Genomic DNA, 22,491 nt, shown 5'->3' with positions numbered 1-22,491 from the left:
CCGACACAAACACCTGGCCCATCTAGGAGTGGCACTGCAGTGTCACGCAGGATGGCCCTTCCAAAAAACACTCCCCAAACAGCACATGACGCAAAGAAAAAAAGAGGCGCAATGAGGTAGCTGTGTGAGTAAGCTAAGCGACCCTAGTGGCCGACACAAACACCTGGCCCATCTAGGAGTGGCACTGCAGTGTCACGCAGGATGGCCCTTCCAAAAAACACTCCCCAAACAGCACATGACGCAAAGAAAAAAAGAGGCGCAATGAGGTAGCTGTGTGAGTAAGCTAAGCGACCCTAGTGGCCGACACAAACACCTGGCCCATCTAGGAGTGGCACTGCAGTGTCACGCAGGATGGCCCTTCCAAAAAACACTCCCCAAACAGCACATGACGCAAAGAAAAAAAGAGGCGCAATGAGGTAGCTGTGTGAGTAAGCTAAGCGACCCTAGTGGCCGACACAAACACCTGGCCCATCTAGGAGTGGCACTGCAGTGTCACGCAGGATGGCACTTCCAAAAAACACCCCCCAAACAGCACATGATGCAAAGAAAAATGAAAGAAAAAAGAGGTGCAAGATGGAATTGTCCTTGGGCCCTCCCACCCACCCTTATGTTGTATAAACAGGACATGCACACTTTAACCAACCCATCATTTCAGTGACAGGGTCTGCCACACGACTGTGACTGAAATGACGGGTTGGTTTGGACCCCCACCAAAAAAGAAGCAATTAATCTCTCCTTGCACAAACTGGCTCTACAGAGGCAAGATGTCCACCTCATCATCATCCTCCGATATATCACCGTGTACATCCCCCTCCTCACAGATTATCAATTCGTCCCCACTGGAATCCACCATCTCAGCTCCCTGTGTACTTTGTGGAGGCAATTGCTGCTGGTCAATGTCTCCATGGAGGAATTGATTATAATTCATTTTAATGAACATCATCTTCTCCACATTTTCTGGATGTAACCTCGTACGCCGATTGCTGACAAGGTGAGCGGCGGCACTAAACACTCTTTCGGAGTACACACTTGTGGGAGGGCAACTTAGGTAGAATAAAGCCAGTTTGTGCAAGGGCCTCCAAATTGCCTCTTTTTCCTGCCAGTATAAGTACGGACTGTCTGACGTGCCTACTTGGATGCGGTCACTCATATAATCCTCCACCATTCTTTCAATGGGGAGAGAATCATATGCAGTGACAGTAGACGACATGTCCGTAATCGTTGGCAGGTCCTTCAGTCCGGACCAGATGTCAGCATCAGCAGTCGCTCCAGACTGCCCTGCATCACCGCCAGCGGGTGGGCTCGGAATTCTGAGCCTTTTCCTCGCACCCCCAGTTGCGGGAGAATGTGAAGGAGGAGATGTTGACAGGTCGCGTTCCGCTTGACATGACAATTTTGTCACCAGCAGTTCTTTGAACCCCAGCAGACTTGTGTCTGCCGGAAAGAGAGATCCAAGGTAGGTTTTAAATCTAGGATCGAGCACGGTGGCCAAAATGCAGATTGACCACCCGTGAATCCTTGTTAAGCGAATTAAGGGCTCCATCCACAAGTCCCACATGCCTAGCGGAATCGCTCTGTGTTAGCTCCTCCTTCAATGTCTCCAGCTTCTTCTGCAAAAGCCTGATGAGGGGAATGACCTGACTCAGGCTGGCAGTGTCTGAACTGACTTCACGTGTGGCAAGTTCAAAAGGTTGCAGAACCTTGCACAACGTTGAAATCATTCTCCACTGCGCTTGAGACAGGTGCATTCCACCTCCTATATCGTGCTCAGTTGTATAGGCTTGAATGGCCTTTTGCTGCTCCTCCAACCTCTGAAGCATATAGAGGGTTGAATTCCACCTCGTTACCACTTCTTGCTTCAGATGATGGCTGGGCAGGTTCAGGCGTTTTTGGTGGTGCTCCAGTCTTCTGTACGTGGTGCCTGTACGCCGAAAGTGTCCCGCAATTCTTCTGGCCACCGACAGCATCTCTTGCACGCCCCTCTCGTTTTTTAAATAATTCTGCACCACCAAATTCAAGGTATGTGCAAAACATGGGACGTGCTGGAATTTGCCCATATTTAATGCACACACAATATTGCTGGCGTTGTCCGATGCCACAAATCCACAGGAGAGTCCAATTGGGGTAAGCCATTCTGCGATGATCTTCCTCAGTTGCCGTAAGAGGTTTTTAGCTGTGTGCGTATTCTGGAAAGCGGTGATACAAAGCGTAGCCTGCCTAGGAAAGAGTTGGCGTTTGCGAGATGCTGCTACTGGTGCCGCCGCTGCTGTTCTTGCGGCGGGAGTCCATACATCTACCCAGTGGGCTGTCACAGTCATATAGTCCTGAGCCTTCCCTGCTCCACTTGTCCACATGTCCGTGGTTAAGTGGACATTGGGTACAACTGCATTTTTTAGGACACTGGTGAGTCTTTTTCTGAGGTCTGTGTACATTTTCGGTATCGCCTGCCTAGATAAATGGAACCTAGATGGTATTTGGTACCGGGGACACAGTACCTCCAACAAGTCTCTAGTTGCCTCTGCAGTAATGATGGATACCGGAACCACGTTTCTCACTGCCCAGGATGCCAAGGCCTCAGTTATCCGCTTTGCAGCAGGATGACTGCTGTGATATTTCATCTTCCTCGCAAAGGACTGTTGGACAGTCAATTGCTTGGTGGAAGTAGTAAAAGTGGTCTTACGAGTACGACTTCCCCTCTGGGATGACCATCGACTCCCAGCAGCAACAACAGCAGCGCCAGCAGCAGTAGGCGTTACACGCAAGGATGCATCGGAGGAATCCCAGGCAGGAGAGGACTCGTCAGAATTGCCAGTGACATGGCCTGCAGGACTATTGGCATTCCTGGGGAAGGAGGAAATTGACACTGAGGGAGTTGGTGGGGTGGTTTGCGTGAGCTTGGTTACAAGAGGAAGGGATTTACTGGTCAGTGGACTGCTTCCGCTGTCGCCCAAAGTTTTTGAACTTGTCACTGACTTATGATGAATGCGCTGCAGGTGACGTATAAGGGAGGATGTTCCGAGGTGGTTAACGTCCTTACCCCTACTTATTACAGCTTGACAAAGGCAACACACGGCTTGACAAATGTTGTCCGCATTTCTGTTGAAATACTTCCACACCGAAGAGCTGATTTTTTTGGTATTTTCACCAGGCATGTCAATGGCCCTATTCCTCCCACGGACAACAGGTGTCTCCCCGGGTGCCTGACTTAAACAAACCACCTCACCATCAGAATCCTCCTGGTCAATTTCCTCCCCAGCGCCAGCAACACCCATATCCTCCTCATCCTGGTGTACTTCAACACTGACATCTTCAATCTGACTATCAGGAACTGGACTGCGGGTGCTCCTTCCAGCACTTGCAGGGGGCGTGCAAATGGTGGAAGGCGCATGCTCTTCACGTCCAGTGTTGGGAAGGTCAGGCATCGCAAACGACACAATTGGACTCTCCTTGTGGATTTGTGATTTCGAAGAACGCACAGTTCTTTGCTGTGCTTTTGCCAGCTTGAGTCTTTTCATTTTTCTAGCGAGAGGCTGAGTGCTTCCATCCTCATGAGAAGCTGAACCACTAGCCATGAACATAGGCCAGGGCCTCAGCCGTTCCTTGCCACTCCGTGTGGTAAATGGCATATTGGCAAGTTTACGCTTCTCCTCCGACAATTTTATTTTAGATTTTTGAGTCCTTTTTTTACTGATATTTGGTGTTTTGGATTTTACATGCTCTGTACTATGACATTGGGCATCGGCCTTGGCAGACGACGTTGCTGGCATTTCATCGTCTCGGCCATGACTAGTGGCAGCAGCTTCAGCACGAGGTGGAAGTCGATCTTGATCTTTCCCTATTTTTGGAACCTCAACATTTTTGTTCTCCATATTTTAATAGGCACAACTAAAAGGCACCTCAGGTAAACAATGGAGATGGATGGATACTAGTATACTTATGGATTGACGAGCGACTGCCGACACAGAGGTAGCTACAGCCGTGGACTACCGTACTGCGTCTGCTGCTAATATAGACTGGATGATAATGATATAAAAAATATATATATATATCACTACTGCAGCCGGACAGGTATATATTATATAATGACGGACCTGCTGGACACTGTCAGCTCAGCACTGCAGACTCCTAAAGTAAGCTACTAGTAGTATCAAGAAGATAGAAAAAAAAAAAACACCACAGGTAGGTGGTATACAATTATGGATGGACTAGCGACTGCCGACACAGAGGTAGCTACAGCCGTGGACTACCGTACTGCGTCTGCTGCTAATATAGACTGGATGATAATGAGATATAAAATATATATATATCACTACTGCAGCCGGACAGGTATATATTATATAAAGACGGACCTGCTGGACACTGTCAGCTCAGCACTGCAGACTCCTAAAGTAAGCTACTAGTATCAAGAAGATAGAAAAAAAAAAAACACCACAGGTAGGTGGTATACAATTATGGATGGACTAGCGACTGCCGACACAGAGGTAGCTACAGCCGTGGACTACCGTACTGCGTCTGCTGCTAATATAGACTGGATGATAATGAGATATAAAATATATATATATCACTACTGCAGCCGGACAGGTATATATTATATAAAGACGGACCTGCTGGACACTGTCAGCTCAGCACTGCAGACTCCTAAAGTAAGCTACTAGTATCAAGAAGATAGAAAAAAAAAAAAAAACACCACGGGTAGGTGGTATACAATTATGGATGGACGAGCGACTGCCGACACAGAGGTAGCTACAGCCGTGGACTACCGTACTGCGTCTGCTGCTAATATAGACTGGATGATAATGATATAAAAAAATATATATATATATCACTACTGCAGCCGGACAGGTATATATTATATAATGACGGACCTGCTGGACACTGTCAGCTCAACACTGCAGACTCCTAAAGTAAGCTACTAGTATCAAGAAGATAGAAAAAAAAAAAAAACACCACGGGTAGGTGGTATACAATTATGGATGGACGAGCGACTGCCGACACAGAGGTAGCTACAGCCGTGGACTACCGTACTGCGTCTGCTGCAGTGCTAATATAGACTGGATGATAATGATATAAAAAATATATATATATCACTACTGCAGCCGGACAGGTATATATTATATAATGACGGACCTGCTGGACACTGTCAGCAGAATGCGTTTATAGAATAAAAACACCACACGACGAGTGTTTAACTTTTTCAGGCAGACAATCACAATATACTGGTGGTCAGTGGTCACTGGTCAGTCACACTGGCACTGGCAGTGGCACTCTGGCAGCAAAAGTGTGCACTGTTAAAATATGTACTCCTGCTATAACTGCTCCCCAGTCTCCCCCACAATTAAGCTGTGTGAGCAGTGAGCACTCAGCACAGTCAGATATACAGTATTACATAGATGATGCAGCACACTGAGGGCACACTGAGGCTGAGCACAGATATGGTATGTGACTGTGTCACACTGTGTATCGGTTTTTTTCAGGCAGAGAACGGATTAATTAAACTGGTGGTCACTGGTCACACTATCAGCAAGTAGTAGTCGTCACTGGTCAGTCACACTGGCACTGGCAGTGGCACTCTGGCAGCAAAAGTGTGCACTGTTAAAATATGTACTCCTGCTATAACTGCTCCCCAGTCTCCCCCACAATTAAGCTGTGTGAGCAGTGAGCACTCAGCACAGTCAGATATACAGTATTACATAGATGATGCAGCACACTGAGGGCACACTGAGGCTGAGCACAGATATGGTATGTGACTGTGTCACACTGTGTATCGTTTTTTTTTCAGGCAGAGAACGGATTAATTAAACTGGTGGTCACTGGTCACACTATCAGCAAGTAGTACTCCGTCCTAATATGCTCCCCAAAATTAGTAAATCAAGTGTCTCTACTCTCTACTACTCTCTAGTCTACTCTAAACGGAGAGGACGCCAGCCACGTCCTCTCCCTATCAATCTCAATGCACGTGTGAAAATGGCGGCGACGCGCGGCTCCTTATATAGAATCCGAGTCTCGCGATAGAATACGAGCCTCGCGAGAATCCGACAGCGGGATGATGACGTTCGGGCGCGCTCTGGTTAGCCGAGCAAGGCGTGAAGATCCGAGTCTGCCTCGGACCCGTGTAAAAAGCGTGAAGTTCGGGGGGGTTCGGTTTCCGAGAAACCGAACACGCTCATCTCTAGTTAAAACTGCAGTTTTATGGGCACAAAGGAATCCTCATCCAATCAGGGTCGTCTTATCAGCAGTGTAGGCCCCTGGGCCCAACAATGCACTGGGATCCCCACCCATCCTCCAGCAGTAGGGGTGGGGGGTGCTGTCAGTGACAGCTTTGATATTCAACAGTTGGTAGGGTTTATTCTATCTTCCACTTAGCATGTAAGACCTGGAGCAGTAATTTCTGCTAATTAATCCTTTACTACACAGATAGTGGGAGATGGGGCAGGAGGGAGAACACTAAACTGTAGAAGTGGCCATTGGACTGAATGAAGAGGCCCTGGTACATGACTACTAGGGTGGTAGAGGGTGTTTAATATGCAGGGGAGGGTTGGATAGTGTAGTAGGCTTAATATTCATCATTTTCTGGTGGGAGGGCAGCTTGCTTGACTGCAGATATCTCCAGTTTCTGGAAATAGATTTCTTAACTTTCAAAAACTCTAAGTAAAAAAAAAAGTCAGACAGAACCTGAGATTTCTGGCTGGGAAGAGCACATAACAGGCTCAGATGGGGACTACTGCTTTGAAATCAGATATCTCCTGTTACCTACTGACGATTTTCAAAAATCTGGTACCCCTGAGAAAAGGGGACCCTCAGCTATCAGCGTTAGGCCCTTAAAATTATTGAAAGGTGGCATGTGAAAGGAATGTCCTCTGTACTCACCTGAGCACCTGCCTGAAAGAAGTCTGCAAAATTCCTGCCAGGACAATTATAGGGACACAGACACAGAAACATAGCAGAAAATAATATTGTCAGCTGTGGTATTGCTGAGCCACAGAAATGGCAGCGCTGTACATTCTAATATAGTTGTGCTCAATGTCTGCAGTGCTGTCAGCTGATTCGGTGATTCAGCAGTCATCCAATGACAATCAATGGTCATGTCACTGCCCTCATCATACTGTACTGTTTTTGTGCCTGCCTTGCAGATGTTGGAAATTTGATAGTATGTTCTTGCATTTGCATGACCATGCGCTACCGTACTCTTACAGCTTGTGCAGTGCCTAGGGTGGGATGCATCAAGTATTGCATTTTGCATGCAATGCATCCTGCCACTCTGCAAACATGATGGTATTTACTAATGCCATATGCTTAAAGAAAATCCCAAAGGATAGCTCTCTCAGTAAGAGCTGTCTTATGTGATAGAAGGACTACCGTATTTATGACCCAAGAGTCCTATCTACACTTGTGTTGGCTAATGCATGCACTGCTGGTTGTGCTGGGTATCCTCTCAAAGGGAAAATGCGAGGAAAAGGGAAAATCACATAGGCTTCCATTAGGTAATACCATATAAAGATGGCGCTACCTACTGGGTCCACATTTCGCAATATATTGCATTCCAGAGCATGGTGCATGTATCGCATTCCAGAGCTTGGTGCCCATAGGATGTGTCCACAGGGTGTGCCCAGCATTAATCTACCTGTTCCCTCGGCACTATTTTGTAACATTGTGCCATACTTACCTTCTCTCCTGGAAGTTGCAGGAGACTCCCAATTTTTCTGGTAGTCCCCGGCATCCCTGGAAGAGTGAGTACTCCTCCAGCATCCCGCACACTTCCTCTCTTAACCTTCCCTACTTTTACGGCTCTGCTAAGTAGAGGGTCAATATAGTACAAGTGTCTAAAGAGTCTATGTACAGTAGGTGTTACGTACAAGAGAGCATACATGCTGGGTAAGTATAACCAGTGGGCAAGGTATGTATGTATTGAATAAAAGCTCACCAAGCACCTGGTTCTCAGTTGGATCCTGCAGTATCCATTCCTGTGTTATTTGCTGGTTTTGCTTGTGCGACTTTTTGCAGACTTCGCTACAAACCCTTCCCTGGTGTACAGCCATGTACTAAATGTACAAGGATTGAGATGTCCAATAGTGATTTCATTTATCATAACAACTGTGAACATTATTGATATCTGCAGTAAGTGTGCATTTCTTCTAAGAGTTTACATTATGGCACATTATGGTCTGTAAATGTCTGTGTGTTTTGTTAGGGTAGGTGACCCCAGATACTGATAATGCTGCTCAAATAACTACTTATTTTCCTCATACTTTACAAGAAAGGAGCAACAGGTAGGTGGTGAGGCATTTACTTATCTGTAACATGACATTAAAGAATGACGCATAGAAGGCTTGGGTATGAAATCCTGGCAGCCACAATCCCAACATTCAAGATGCCAACAGCTGCATCCCAATGGTCAAATTCCCACAACCTAACCCTAACCTCTCCGACCCCTGAAGACTAACCCTAACCCTCCCCCTACTTCCTAACCCTAACCCCAGTACTAACCGTCTGGATCCATCAGGATTATGACAGTTGGTATTCTGACTGTCAGGATCCTGACAACATCCCACATAGAATAGATGCTACGTAATATATTACACTCTGTAATCAGTGTGATCTTTCCCTGCAGGTCACATTAAGGGAGATCTTTTGATTGACATCAGTCCTGGATCTTTCATTCATCATCTCTATACAGCCAGTGGATTTTTCAAACAGATCCTTGTGCTGAAGTGCACTGAGCAATGTATTATGGAGCTGAACAAATGGATTAATACACATACAGGAGCGTTTGATTGGTCTCACATAATGGAATATATGAAATGCCTAGAAGGAAACAGGTAACGTATCTTCCAAAACATCTATCCAGAGTAACTCCAGTGTCAGTACACAGTAAACTATTCCAAATGCTCTACATGCCAAGACTGAATCATGGAGTTTTCATTGGGTTTCATTTAGCCTGGGCTGAATTTTTTTTCTATCGTCCACTACAGCTGCAGCCACGCACATAATGTCTACAACTGTCATAGTCCCGCTCGTGGACCAACCTGCGTATTTAGCCACCCCATTCTCTGCAAATGGGGCATATGCGCATCTAAGCGCACATTCCCCATTTGCAGTTAATATGTGCGCAGATGGTCACGTCTAACAAGGTGTGACTATGCTGAGTTTTAGAAACAATGAGTGTGGCTACAGCTGTACATGCCATGGTCTGCGGGTACATGTAGTTCAGTAGACTTAGGTAAAAATACTGAACCCCTTACTGTTTGATTCTTTTGTTAAATCTACTTGCCCAAATCCCTGGGTTTCAATTTCATTCATCACCTAAATCTATATGGATTCTTCTCTCCTGATGTGGAGCCACAGGTAAAAAGCAAATAAAAAACCCTTAGTGAGGGACATGAACTTGCTCTTGGTGGAATACAGACATGAAATGATCAAATGATCCTTGTAGAACATAACCAACCAGGCACGAGTCTGGCTGCAGTATGGGAAACCATTCTATTGGCTGTATGTTTTTGACCTTTAATGGTCAATGAATGAGCATATTATGAAGTCAGATCAATGTAAAGGCTGGTGTCTACTTTTACAGTTGGGATGCATTAGTGGGAACCAGTATATGAGGAAAGGATATGGGGCCCGATTCAGACTTGATTGCCGTTGTGCAAAATCACACAGCGTCCGATTATGGAACAACTGTGCATGCGTATGCGCAATTTTCCAGCCTTTATTTATTTCTGCATTGAGGTCTCTGTCCAATCCATTAAAAACAATAATAATATTCTAGGGTGTTTCCTAGGGTGTATCAAATAAACAGGTAAAGGATCCAGAGAGATCCATTGTGACAGTATTGTCTTTTTAGTGGTAGCTGCCAATTTTATTAAAAATAATCGATTACCTTTGGAATGGTGTATTCTTTGGAGTAAATGCTCCCAAAAACCCATGTTTTATCAATTGTGAATTAAAGCTTTTGTTGGTTACTTATATAATCTTGGAGGTTGAGCCAGGGAAGGTTAATTCCTCCTAATTCCTTCTTTTGTTGCAATTTATAAAGGGATATTTGAGGTCTTTTATCTGCCCAGATAAATTTTGTTAAAGCTTTATTCAAAGCATCTGTGGCACATTTGGGCAGGATCACAGGGAGCATCTGTAAAACATAGAGGAATCTTGGGAAGCATATCATTTGTTAGGCGCCGAGGGTCCGCCCGTCAGTGCGGCCCGGCGCCTAGCAACTAGGGACGCCGCATGCGGACAGCCGCCGGCTCCCTAGCAACGCTAGACGCCGGGCGCACGGAGCCGCTCAGACCCTAGCAACGGGGACGCCACTGTCGGACCGCGTTCCCCGTTGCTGGGTCTAGATTAATCACCTCATTGGTATCCTGGCCGTGCAGCATGCAGCTGCACGGCATGATTGTTAATTACCCTGTCTGGCTCCTGATTGGAGAGCTCCCAATTAAAAGCACTCTCAGGACTTCTCACAGACGCCGGTAATAGCTTCCTGTTTGCTGTGTCTGTTGCAGAGAGTTTTCCAGTCCTGTCTATCCGGTCGTTCCTGTCCTCAGTGGTCCAATACTCGGAAGTTGTCATCCTTTCCTGGAGTCCAGACCGAGCACCTTTAACATCCAGTGGTGTTCGTGAGTCGCGGCGTAGCCGTGTGTTGCGGCTTGACCGCTTACTATTTATTATTTGGTTATATTGTGTTTCGGAGCTTTTGCGGAGGATTCCGCTCCCACAAATCCACTCTGGTATCCAGCGGTGCTGGATAGGAGTAACGGATTCGTGGATTTTTGGTTGTCCTTTTCCCTGGCGGTTTGTCCGCACATACTTCTGGTTTAAGTTAGTTAGCTTGTAGCCCCTGGCCTGGTTGCTTAGTCAGAGGGCCCCTTGTTATCACCCTGTCTCGGATTTCCCTTTGTCTCCCATTAAGACCTGAGGGGGCATCGGAGTTGGGCAGACATAATCCGCCCTTCAAACGCGGCTGCCATGGGCTCAAGCAACCATAGTCTCGCAGGGGATTTCTGATAACACGGGCGAGACAACGGAGTTAGGGCGCCAGGGGTTACTAGGCTTTCCTGCTCCCGTAACCAGCATTCCCTTCCAGTACTCTGACCTCCGTCATAAGATCTCCTCTGGTCAGACGTACTGGTATCATAACATTATTACCGGCCAGACTAAAATTTAAAATTAAAACAGGATTTGATTTTTTCCCTTATTCAGTTTGGAAGATTTGTCGGCCTCATGAATCCCAATGGTGTATGGCCAAATTCTGGCCAGCTTCTAGTCAGTCAGATTCAAGAACTTACTCAGATGGTTCAGGATCTATCCCTTCGGGTGAGGTCACAGGAAGATCTGTTACGGACTTCCCAGAGGGTCGTTCCTGAACCGAAAATGCATTTGCCTGACCGTTTTTCTGGGGATAGAAAGCAGTTTTTTAATTTTAAAGAGTCTTGTAAACTTTATTTTCGTTTAAGACCAGTCTCCTCAGGTACGGAATCTCAGCGGGTCGGAATTATTATTTCTTTACTTCAGGGGGATCCCCAGACCTGGGCTTTTGGTTTAAGAACAGACGATCCGGCATTGTTGTCTGTAGACGCCTTTCTGGGGTCTTTAGGGCTACTATATGTTGACCCTGATAGAGAGGCATCCGCCGAGAGTCATTTGCGTGCTCTCAGACAGGGTAAGAATCCCGCAGAGATTTATTGTACGGAGTTTCGCCGTTGGTCGAACGACTGTGGATGGAATGACCCAGCCCTGCGCAGTCAGTTTCGCCTCGGCTTATCTGAGTCTATAAAAGACAGTCTCCTTCAGTATCCCGCTCCTGAGACTCTTGATAAACTCATGGAGCTTTCTATTAAGATTGATCGTCGTCTCAGAGAGCGGAGGGCTGAAAAAGGAGCACCTGTCGGGTCTACTCCTTGTGTTTTTTCCATTCCTGTGGACATAGAGGAGCCCATGCAGATAGGTCTCTCCAAGCTGTCTCCTGAAGAAAGAACCAGAAGGCAAAATTCTGGTCTTTGTTTGTACTGTGGGAGTAAGGGACATTTTGCCCGTAATTGTCCGAACAAGTCGGGAAACGCCTCGACCAAGTGAGTTGTGAGGGGGTTCACTTTGGTCTGCAGCTTATCTCCTCAAATAATTCACTGTTAGTCCCAGCTAAAGTTTCCTTTGGCAGCCTCTGTTCCTCGGTGTCGGCTTTTGTTGACAGTGGAGCTGCAGGGAACTTTATGGACTTAACATGGGCCAAGGCCTTAGGTATTCCTCAGTTAGCCTTGGGTAGGTGTATCACCATGCATGGTTTAGATGGGAGTCCCTTGTCCAATGGGGTTATTTCTCTCTGTACACCCCCTGTACTACTTTCGGTAGGAGCTCTTCATTCCGAAAAAATTGAATTTTTCCTTACCCATTGCCCAGCAGTTCCAGTGGTTCTGGGTCACCCTTGGCTGGCCTTTCATAATCCCATCATTGATTGGCAGTCAGGGGAGATCTCACAATGGGGTACCATCTGTAATAAGGAATGTATTACGCTTCCCATCAGAATAGCTGCTGTCATTCCCGCACCCTTTCCTGTGGAATACCAGGATTTGGTTGATGTATTTTCCAAGGGCAATGCGGACATTCTGCCTCCCCATCGGCCTTATGATTGTGCTATTGAGCTAATTCCTGGTGCCACTTTGCCTAAGGGAAGGTTATATGCATTATCCGGTCCAGAAACTGTGGCCATGAATGAGTATGTTAAAGAAAGCCTAGAGAAAGGATTTATCAGGCCATCTAAATCCCCTTTAAGTGCAGGCTTCTTCTTTGTGGAGAAGAAGGATGGATCACTCAGACCTTGCATTGACTTTAGAGCCTTGAATAAAATCTCAGTAAAAAATACTTACCCTTTGCCGCTGATTTCTGTCCTCTTTGATCAGCTACGTTCGGCTGTGATTTTTTCTAAGATTGACCTAAGAGGAGCATATAACCTCATCCGAATCAAGTCAGGGGATGAGTGGAAAACGGCATTCAGTACTCAGTCGGGTCACTATGAGTATCTGGTTATGCCATTCGGCCTGTCTAACGCTCCGGCAGTTTTCCAGGATCTCATTAACGATGTGCTCCGTGATTTTCTTGGAAGATTCGTAGTAGTCTACTTAGACGATATATTGATATATTCTGACTCTATTGAACAACACGTTACCCAGGTGCGTCAGGTTCTAAAAAAATTACGTGAAAATCACCTATATGCCAAGCTGGAGAAGTGTGAATTTCATGTCACGGAGGTATCCTTTTTAGGGTACATTATTTCCCCTCGGGGATTCTGTATGGAACCGAAGAAGCTCCAAGCCATCCTTAGTTGGGCGCAACCCACCAACTTAAAAGCAATTCAGCGCTTTTTAGGGTTTGCGAATTATTATAGAAGATTTATTCACTCTTTCTCCGACCTAGTTGCTCCCATTGTGGCACTGACTAAGAAGGGAGCGGATCCAACCAACTGGTCACGTGAAGCTGAATTATCTTTTCAGGCCTTGAAACAAGCCTTTATCTCAGCCCCAGTCCTCAGACATCCCAACCCAGAATTGCCTTTCATTGTTGAGGTTGATGCCTCGGAGGTTGGAGTAGGGGCTATCCTATCTCAGAAGGATCCGGATTCTCTAGAATTACATCCTTGTGCCTTTATGTCCAGGAAATTCTCATCTGCTGAATCCAACTACGATGTTGGTAACCGGGAATTACTGGCTATTAAATGGGCTTTCGAGGAGTGGAGGCATTGGCTTGAGGGAGCAACACATACCATTTCAGTTTTGACTGATCACAAAAATCTTCAGTACATTGAATCAGCTAAACGGCTGAATGCCCGGCAAGCTCGTTGGGCTTTATTTTTTACTCGTTTCAAGTTTTTTATCACCTTCAGGCCAGGTTCCAAGAATACCAAGGCGGATGCCCTATCACGCAGTTTTCTTCCAGTTCATGATAACATTCCTGTTACTCCCATACTTCCGTCTTCAGTCATTCGGGCAGGCCTCACACAAGATTTATTTACCCAGTTAAAGCAGCTTCAACATCAAGCTCCTGGAAATACTCCTGCTGGTCGTCTTTTTGTCCCTGAGTTTTTGAGAGCAACTGTTTTGACGGAGTTTCATGATAGCAAAGTTGCCGGGCATCCGGGGATCGCTAAGACTTTGGAATTAGTCTCCCGCTCAGTATGGTGGCCTGGTCTTTCCAAAGACATTAAGGAGTTTGTTTTTTCGTGTCAGGTCTGTGCACAGCATAAAGTTCCCCGTTCCTTGCCTATCGGTCAACTTATGCCCTTGAATGTTCCTCTCAGGCCATGGTCTCATATTTCCATGGATTTTGTGGTGGACCTCCCTCTGTCAGCCGGATGCCGAGTCATATGGGTGGTAGTTGACCGTTTTAGCAAGATGGCCCATTTCATTGCTCTTCCCCGATTGCCATCTGCCCAGGGATTGGCAGTTTTGTTCCTCCGCCATGTTTTCAGACTCCATGGGTTACCCACTGATATTGTTTCTGATCGGGGTCCACAATTCATTGCACAATTTTGGAAGTCTTTTTGTGCCTCTTTAAAGATGAAATTGTCTTTAACGTCTGGCTACCATCCCCAATCCAACGGGCAGACTGAGCGAGTTAATCAATCATTAAAACAATATTTGCGTTTGTACTCGGCCAAACTCCAAAATGACTGGTCCGAGTTTCTTCCGTTGGCGGAGTTTGCTTACAACAATGCCTGTCATTCCTCCACCAATGTGTCTCCATTTTTTACAGTTTTCGGTTTTCACCCCAGAGCTAATTCCTTTCTTCAACATTCCTCTGTCTCCTCACTGACCTTGACCGCTCATCTCAGACTCATTTGGAGAAAAGTGCACCTTGCTCTCAGAAAAGCGGCATTTCGGGAGAAAAAAATTTCTGACAGGCTCCGGCGGCCGTGCACTTTTAAAGTTGGAGATAGGGTATGGTTGTCGACTCGCAACATTAAACTTTGACAAACCTCAGCCAGATTGGGCCCTAAATTTATTGGACCATTTCATATTATAAAAAAAATCAATCCAGTTGCTTTCCGGTTACGTTAACCAAGAACTCTCCGGATCGGAAAAACCTTCCATTGCTCCTTGTTGAAACCATACGTTTCTTCCAGTAGATTTCCTCGGAAGATCTCTCAGGGGAAATCACCAATAGATGTACAGGGTCAGCAGGAGTTCTTGGTGGAGAAGGTTCTCGATTCCAAGTTGTCCCGGGGTCGGCTTTATTTTTTGGTACATTGGAGAGGTTATGGTCCAGAAGAAAGGTCTTGGGTCCTGGATAAGGATCTCCATGCCCCGAGGCTCAAAAAGGCATTTTTTCGAGAATTTCCTCAGAAACCTGGCCTTAGGGGTTCCTTGACCCCTCCTCAAGGGGGGGGTACTGTTAGGCGCCGAGGGTCCGCCCGTCAGTGCGGCCCGGCGCCTAGCAACTAGGGACGCCGCATGCGGACAGCCGCCGGCTCCCTAGCAACGCTAGACGCCGGGCGCACGGAGCCGCTCAGACCCTAGCAACGGGGACGCCACTGTCGGACCGCGTTCCCCGTTGCTGGGTCTAGATTAATCACCTCATTGGTATCCTGGCCGTGCAGCATGCAGCTGCACGGCATGATTGTTAATTACCCTGTCTGGCTCCTGATTGGAGAGCTCCCAATTAAAAGCACTCTCAGGACTTCTCACAGACGCCGGTAATAGCTTCCTGTTTGCTGTGTCTGTTGCAGAGAGTTTTCCAGTCCTGTCTATCCGGTCGTTCCTGTCCTCAGTGGTCCAATACTCGGAAGTTGTCATCCTTTCCTGGAGTCCAGACCGAGCACCTTTAACATCCAGTGGTGTTCGTGAGTCGCGGCGTAGCCGTGTGTTGCGGCTTGACCGCTTACTATTTATTATTTGGTTATATTGTGTTTCGGAGCTTTTGCGGAGGATTCCGCTCCCACAAATCCACTCTGGTATCCAGCGGTGCTGGATAGGAGTAACGGATTCGTGGATTTTTGGTTGTCCTTTTCCCTGGCGGTTTGTCCGCACATACTTCTGGTTTAAGTTAGTTAGCTTGTAGCCCCTGGCCTGGTTGCTTAGTCAGAGGGCCCCTTGTTATCACCCTGTCTCGGATTTTCCTTTGTCTCCCATTAAGACCTGAGGGGGCATCGGAGTTGGGCAGACATAATCCGCCCTTCAAACGCGGCTGCCATGGGCTCAAGCAACCATAGTCTCGCAGGGGATTTCTGATAACACGGGCGAGACAACGGAGTTAGGGCGCCAGGGGTTACTAGGCTTTCCTGCTCCCGTAACCAGCATTCCCTTCCAGTATTCTGACCTCCGTCATAAGATCTCCTCTGGTCAGACGTACTGGTATCATAACACATTTTATATAAGTGACATCTGCCCGTATATGTTAAAGGTAGATGAGCCCAGTGTGCCATATCAGTAAATGCTTTCGAAAATAGGGGCCCGTAATTGAGATCATAGAGTTGCGAAGGATGGGAAAGGATTTTAACACCTAGGTACGTAAGACAATCGTGGGATGTACAGCAAAATGGAAAGGATGTACCCCACCCCAAATATGCTTGAGGAAAGAAGGATAGTGCCTCAGTTTTGTAATAAATCATATTAAATCAAGCTATTAACTCAAAAGAGTTAACAGAGGCACTGCTGTTTTTGGATTTGCAAAATAGAGTAGAAGATCATCAGCTGAAAACTTGATCTCAGAGTGGGCTATCTGAATGCCCCGCCATCAAGATTCCTTGACAACATGTCTTAGAATGGGGTCTAGAGCTAGATTAAATAAGAAGGGGGAAAGGGGGCAGCCCTGTTTAGTGCCTTTTAATGAAAACAAAAGGGGTGTGTATTTAAAGCATTAATAGTCAGAAAGGCTTTAGGTTGATAATAAAGTGTGCTAAATATATGTATAAAGTCTGGGCCAAAACCTTGAAAATGAAAAACGCGAGTCAGGTGAGCCCAAGAGACACGATCAAATGCCTTTATCAGTATCACAATTCGTGGTCTTGGTGTGTTCTCAGCATGGCAGCTAAAAGCGTACGTACATTATGCACGGATTCTTAATAAAGCCTGTTTGTGCGGGATGTAAAAGTTTAGGTAAAATAAACTGAAGACGTGTGGCCAGAAATTTTGTAAATATTTTAAAGTCTTGGGGCCTAATTCAGATCTAATTGCAGCAGCAAATTTGTTAGCCGTTGGGCAAAACCATGTGCACTGCAGGGGGGGGGGCAGATATAACATGTGCAGAGAGAGTTAGATTTGGGTGGGGCGTGTTCAATCTGGAATCGAAATTGCAGTGTAAAAATAAAGCAGCCAGTATTTAAACATAGAAACATAAAATGTGACGGCAGAGAATAACCACTTGGCCCATCTAGTCTGCCCCTTTTTTTTTTACCATATTTTTATCTCAAACCTTATTTGATCCTTATTTATTTGTAAGGATATTCTTATGTCTATCCCATGCATGTTTAAATTGCTCTACTGTCTTAGCCTCTACCACCTGTGATGGGAGTCTGTTCCACTTTTCCACTACCCTTTCTGTGAAGTCATTTTTCCTCAAATTTCCCCTGACCCTCCCCCCCTCCAGTCTCAGTTCATGTCCTCGTGTCCTATTGCTTCTCTTCATTTGGAGAATGTTTCCCTCCTGGACTTTGTTAAAACCCTTGATATATTTGAAAGTTTCTATCATGTCCTCCCTTTCCCTTCTCTGCTCCACACTATACATATTGAGATTTCTTAGTCTGTCTGGTTATGTTTTGTGATGTAAGCCATTTTAGTTGCCCTTCTTTGTACAGTCTCTAATGTATTACTATCCTTTTCAAGATATGGCCTCCAGAATTGAACACAATATTCTAGATGAGGTTGTACCAATGACATATACAGTGGCATTATTACAGGTTGAGTATCCCTTATCCAAAATGCTTGGGACCAGAGGTATTTTGGATATCGGATTTTTCCGTATTTTGGAATAATTAGATACCATAATGAGATATCATGGTGATGGGACCTAAATCTAAGCACAGAATGCATTCATGAATCATATACACCTTATACAAACAGCCTGAAGGTCATTTTAGCCAATATTTTTTTATAACTTTGTGCATTAAACAAAGTGTGTGTACATACACACAATTCATTTATGTTTCATATACACCTTATATACACAGCCTGAAGGTCATTTAATACAATATTATTAATAACTTTGTGTATTAAACAAAGTTTGTGTACATTGAGCCATCAAAAAACAATGGTTTCACTATCTCACTCTCACTCAAAAAAGTCCGTATTTCGGAATATTCCGTATTTCGGAATATATGGATATGGGATACTCAACCTGTACTTCTTTCTGTTGCTGATTCCTCTCCCAATACATCCAAGCATCTGACTAGCTTTCCTCATTTCTTTGTTACATTGCTTACCTGCCTTTAAGTCACCTGAAATAGTGACTCCTATATCCCTTTCCTCCTCAGTAGTTCCCAGTGTAGTGCCATTAATACTATATTTACCCATTGGATTTTTGAGACCCAAGTGCATGATTTAGCATTTTTTGGCATTAAACTGTAATTGCCACACTCTAGTCTACCTAGATCCTCAATCATTTTTTTTACCCCCACCCGGCGGTATATTTACTAAGGTGCTGAATTATTTTGAATCCATTTGAGTTCCGTTTTGTACTCTAAGGGAGTGATTCCGAGTTGTTCGCTCGCAAGCTGCTTTTAGCAGCATTGCACACGCTAAGCCGCCGCCTACTGGGAGTGTATCTTAGCATAGCAGAATTGCGAACGAAAGCTTCGCTAATTTTCTCATAACGATTACCCCGCAGTTTCTGAGTAGCTCCAGACTTACTCAGCCATTGCGACCAGCTCAGTCCTTTTCGTTCCTGGTTTGACGTCACAAACACACCCAGCGTTCGCCCAGCCACTCCCCCCGTTTATCCAGCCACTCCCGCATTTTGGAACTCGAATGCCTGCGTTTTTCCGCACACTCCCATAAAACGTCCAGTTTCCGCCCAGAAACACCCATTTCCTGTCAATCACACTACGATCACCACAGCGATGAAAAAACTTTGTAATGCCGTGAGTAAAATACTTAACTTTTGTGTAAAATAACTAAGCGCATGCGCTCTGAGAACATTGCGCATGCGCAGTTAGCGGATAATCGCAGTATAGCGAAAATCGTCAATGAGCAAACAACTCGGAATCACCCCCTAAGGGGCATCTTGGGAGTTTACTAACCAAGAAAGTCGTCCGTGTTTGTTGCATTCGTATTTTTTTACACATCCGTGATCACAAATATGAATGGATAGACCATCGGTCAAACATGGCTGTTATTTAGTACAACTCTGGAATTTACTAAAAATTAGTATTCTCAATCACTGCCGACAATAGCCAAACACTGCTGGGAAAGTATAGAATTTGTTAAAAAAAGGAGCTTTCAAATAGACCTGCTTTTTGCTGGCGTGTTCAGATAGTCATGCATGGATCAGTGAGATCCATGCATGATTATCGGTGGAAAGGGGTCGGAAATGGTTTAAAAGAAAAATGCGTGGAGTCCCCCTCTTAAGCATAAACAGCCTCGGGCTCTTTGAGCCTGTCCTGGTTGTTTTAAATACCATGGAAACATTGACTGGGGTCCCCCATATTTAGACAAACAACACCGGGCTCTTGGGCTGTCCCTGGTTCTTAAAATATGGGGACTAAAGAAGTAGGGATCCCCTGTATTTTTAAAACCAGCACAGGACTCCACTAGCCAGAGAGTTAATGCCACAGCCGGGGGAAACTTTTATTCTGGTCCCTGCGGCCGTGGCATTACCCCCCAAACTAGTCACCTCTGGTCAGGGTTCCCTGAAGGAGTGGGGACCCCTTAAATCAAGGGGTCCCCCCTCCAGGCACCCCAGGACCAGTGGTGAAGCCTAAGGCTATCCCCCCATCCCTGCACAACAGTGACAGGCATCGTTGCCTAGCGATGGGATAGTGCAAAAAATCCAAACATACGGGTGTTCGCAAGGAGATGGACAGGAAGATGCCATTTGTGGGTGGCAACTGACCAGGAGTGTTTCTCAGGAGTGTCCGGGAAAACTCATGAGGGCTCAGGTGTTTTGAGGGAGCATGTCTGACGTCAGCTCCGGCCACGATCAGCAGGATTACATCGCAGCAGTAAATCCTGGGCTGTGCAGAAACTGCACAAACTGATTTTTGTGCTGCTCTGCAAACGAAGTGATCACACACTTACACAGTGATTTCCCCCTGTAGGCGGCAACTATCTGATCGCAGGGCAGCCAAAAACACAGCCCAGTGATCAGATCTGAATTACCTGCTTAGTAAGGTAAGGGAGAATTTGCGGAGAAAGAAGTTTATAGTATGCCAAAGAGAACCCATCAGGTCCAGGTGTCTTAGCTGTGGGCAATGATTTAATGACTAATTCTATTTCCTTATCAGTGATTGAGGAAAGTAAATATTCCCTGTCATCATTGCTGAGTTTAGGGAGTCCCGGCTGAGCCATAAAATCCAAACCTGCCGTTGGAGAAGCTGGAGGGGCTTGATACAAATTTGCAAAAAAGGAGAGGAATTCTTCACTAATACTATCTGGGTGGGTAGTGATCTATCCCTGTGAATTTCGAATTGCAATTATGGGTTTATTAACTGTAGAAGATTTCACCAAATTCACTAATAGTTTCCCCGGTCTATTATCCCATTTGAATTATTTATTTATTTGGAAATTCAAGTTCATATCAGCTTGTTCAGTGCATAGGTTGTCATATAAAGACTTGCCATCTCTGTAAGAGGACCTATTGATTTCAGTAGGATGTGCCAACAAGGCAGAGTAAGCGGATGTTACTGTAGTAGCAGCTAAGGTGAAGCTGTCTCTGAGTTTCCTTTTTTTACTGGACACATATGACAAAACATGCCCCCGTAACACTGGTTTAGAAGCCTGCCAAAATAGATTAGTATCGTCCTCATGGACCAAATTATCTATAGTATAATTCCAGAAGGTCTGAGATAATGATTTTTAAAATCAGTAGAATGGGCAAGATAATCTGGAAATCTCCAATTAACAGAAGCACAGGTATTTAATTTGATGGTCAACCAAATCGGGGTATGATCCAATACCAGAATATCAGCAATAACAGCATCTTTTATATGATGCAGGAGAGTGTGAGATATTAGCCAATAATCTAAAATTGTAGGGGTTAGGAAAAAAGGAGTATTCTCTAGACACTGGGTGTAGATATCGCCGTGGGTCCAATAGTTGCAATGAGTCAATTAACAGAGAAAGAGATGGTGGGGTGTTATGCCCATGACCTATTTGTCTGGGGCCTTCAGATGCATCTAAAGAAGAGTCTAGAGGGACATTAAGGTCTCCACCCATGATCAGAGACCCTTCCACCCAAGTCTGTAACTTTGCATAAACATCAGATAAAAAGGTGGCATTAGGACACATGGGAGCATACAGGCAAAAATGACAGTCTCTTCTTCCATGGTTACTTTCAAAAATAGGAATCTACCATCCTGATCTATCCACTCATCTTTAATGGTATAATTAAGTGAGGTACTAAACAACAACAGCACTCCACGTGATTTGGTAATAAAAGAACCACTGTGAAATTCCCTCATCCATCTATCTTTCAGAGTGTTGGGGTCAGACAGTTTCCAATGCATCTCTTTTAAGAAGACAACGTCATGGCGAAAATTTTTAAGCTGTGTCAATACATTTTTTCTCTTTATTGGCGTGTTCAAGCTTCTACATTCCAAGACAATAACTTAATATTCCATTTAGTGGTTATATGAGATGAGCTAGGTAATGGGGAGATTAATACTAGCCAACTCCATCTCTAGGGAAGATGAACCACAGAAGTGACTTCTTTGGTCCGTCCCAGCGAGCAGACAAAGAAGAAATTCAGAAACCACTAAACAATAAAACAAATAAGTGAGGAGAAATGGTGAATCCAAATCGCAGTGAGATAACAATAACGTACGGAAAATATGACCTGTCAAGTTTAACATATTTTATCAGAATCCAGGGTTACAGCGTCTGAAGCCTCCTCAATATATACAGTGTGTATGTGTATATATATATATATATATATATATAGGGATACTGGATAGGGGTGTAAGCGACCTGAGGTGTTTGTATGTGGCCAAGTGTAATAAATATATAAAATATATAAAAAAAGATATATAAAAATATAATATCAATTTATTTCACAACATTAGGAATGAATTTAAAGTGCAATACACATGAGAGAGACAATTATAAAATTAGAGTCCTTTACATAAAATATGGTTCTAAAAAGACAGTTCTTTTTAAAAAAGGAATGGACATATGTTCAATCCTCAATGAAAGTGCAAATTGTCTGTGCAAATAAGCTAATTAAAAAGTGGAGTAATAGCATACATAATCTTAACTGATATAGTAGGAGGTCTCTGGGTGAAGGCCCAACGCGTTTCATCTCCAAGACTTATTCATGACCCCATGAAGAAGTATTGGAGACGAAACGCGTTGGGCCTTC

The 22,491-nt window shown here is 45.1% G+C and overlaps 1 protein-coding gene across 1 annotated transcript in view; it reads left to right on the top strand.

Moving 5' to 3' along the window:
• LOC134965629 (indolethylamine N-methyltransferase-like) overlaps positions 1–22,491 on the top strand; it is a 53,053-nt gene that overhangs the window by 7,289 nt on the left and 23,273 nt on the right. Inside the window, exon 2 of the mRNA XM_063941968.1 lies at positions 8,609–8,816. Within this exon, the coding sequence (XP_063798038.1) occupies positions 8,609–8,816 (208 nt within the window). The remainder of the gene's footprint in view (positions 1–8,608; positions 8,817–22,491) is intronic.

Source organism: Pseudophryne corroboree, chromosome 10, assembly GCF_028390025.1.
Source record: "Pseudophryne corroboree isolate aPseCor3 chromosome 10, aPseCor3.hap2, whole genome shotgun sequence".
Classification (NCBI taxonomy): domain Eukaryota; kingdom Metazoa; phylum Chordata; class Amphibia; order Anura; family Myobatrachidae; genus Pseudophryne; species Pseudophryne corroboree.
Note: the sequence above shows the minus strand (reverse complement) of the source record. Positions and strands in the feature narration are given on the sequence as shown.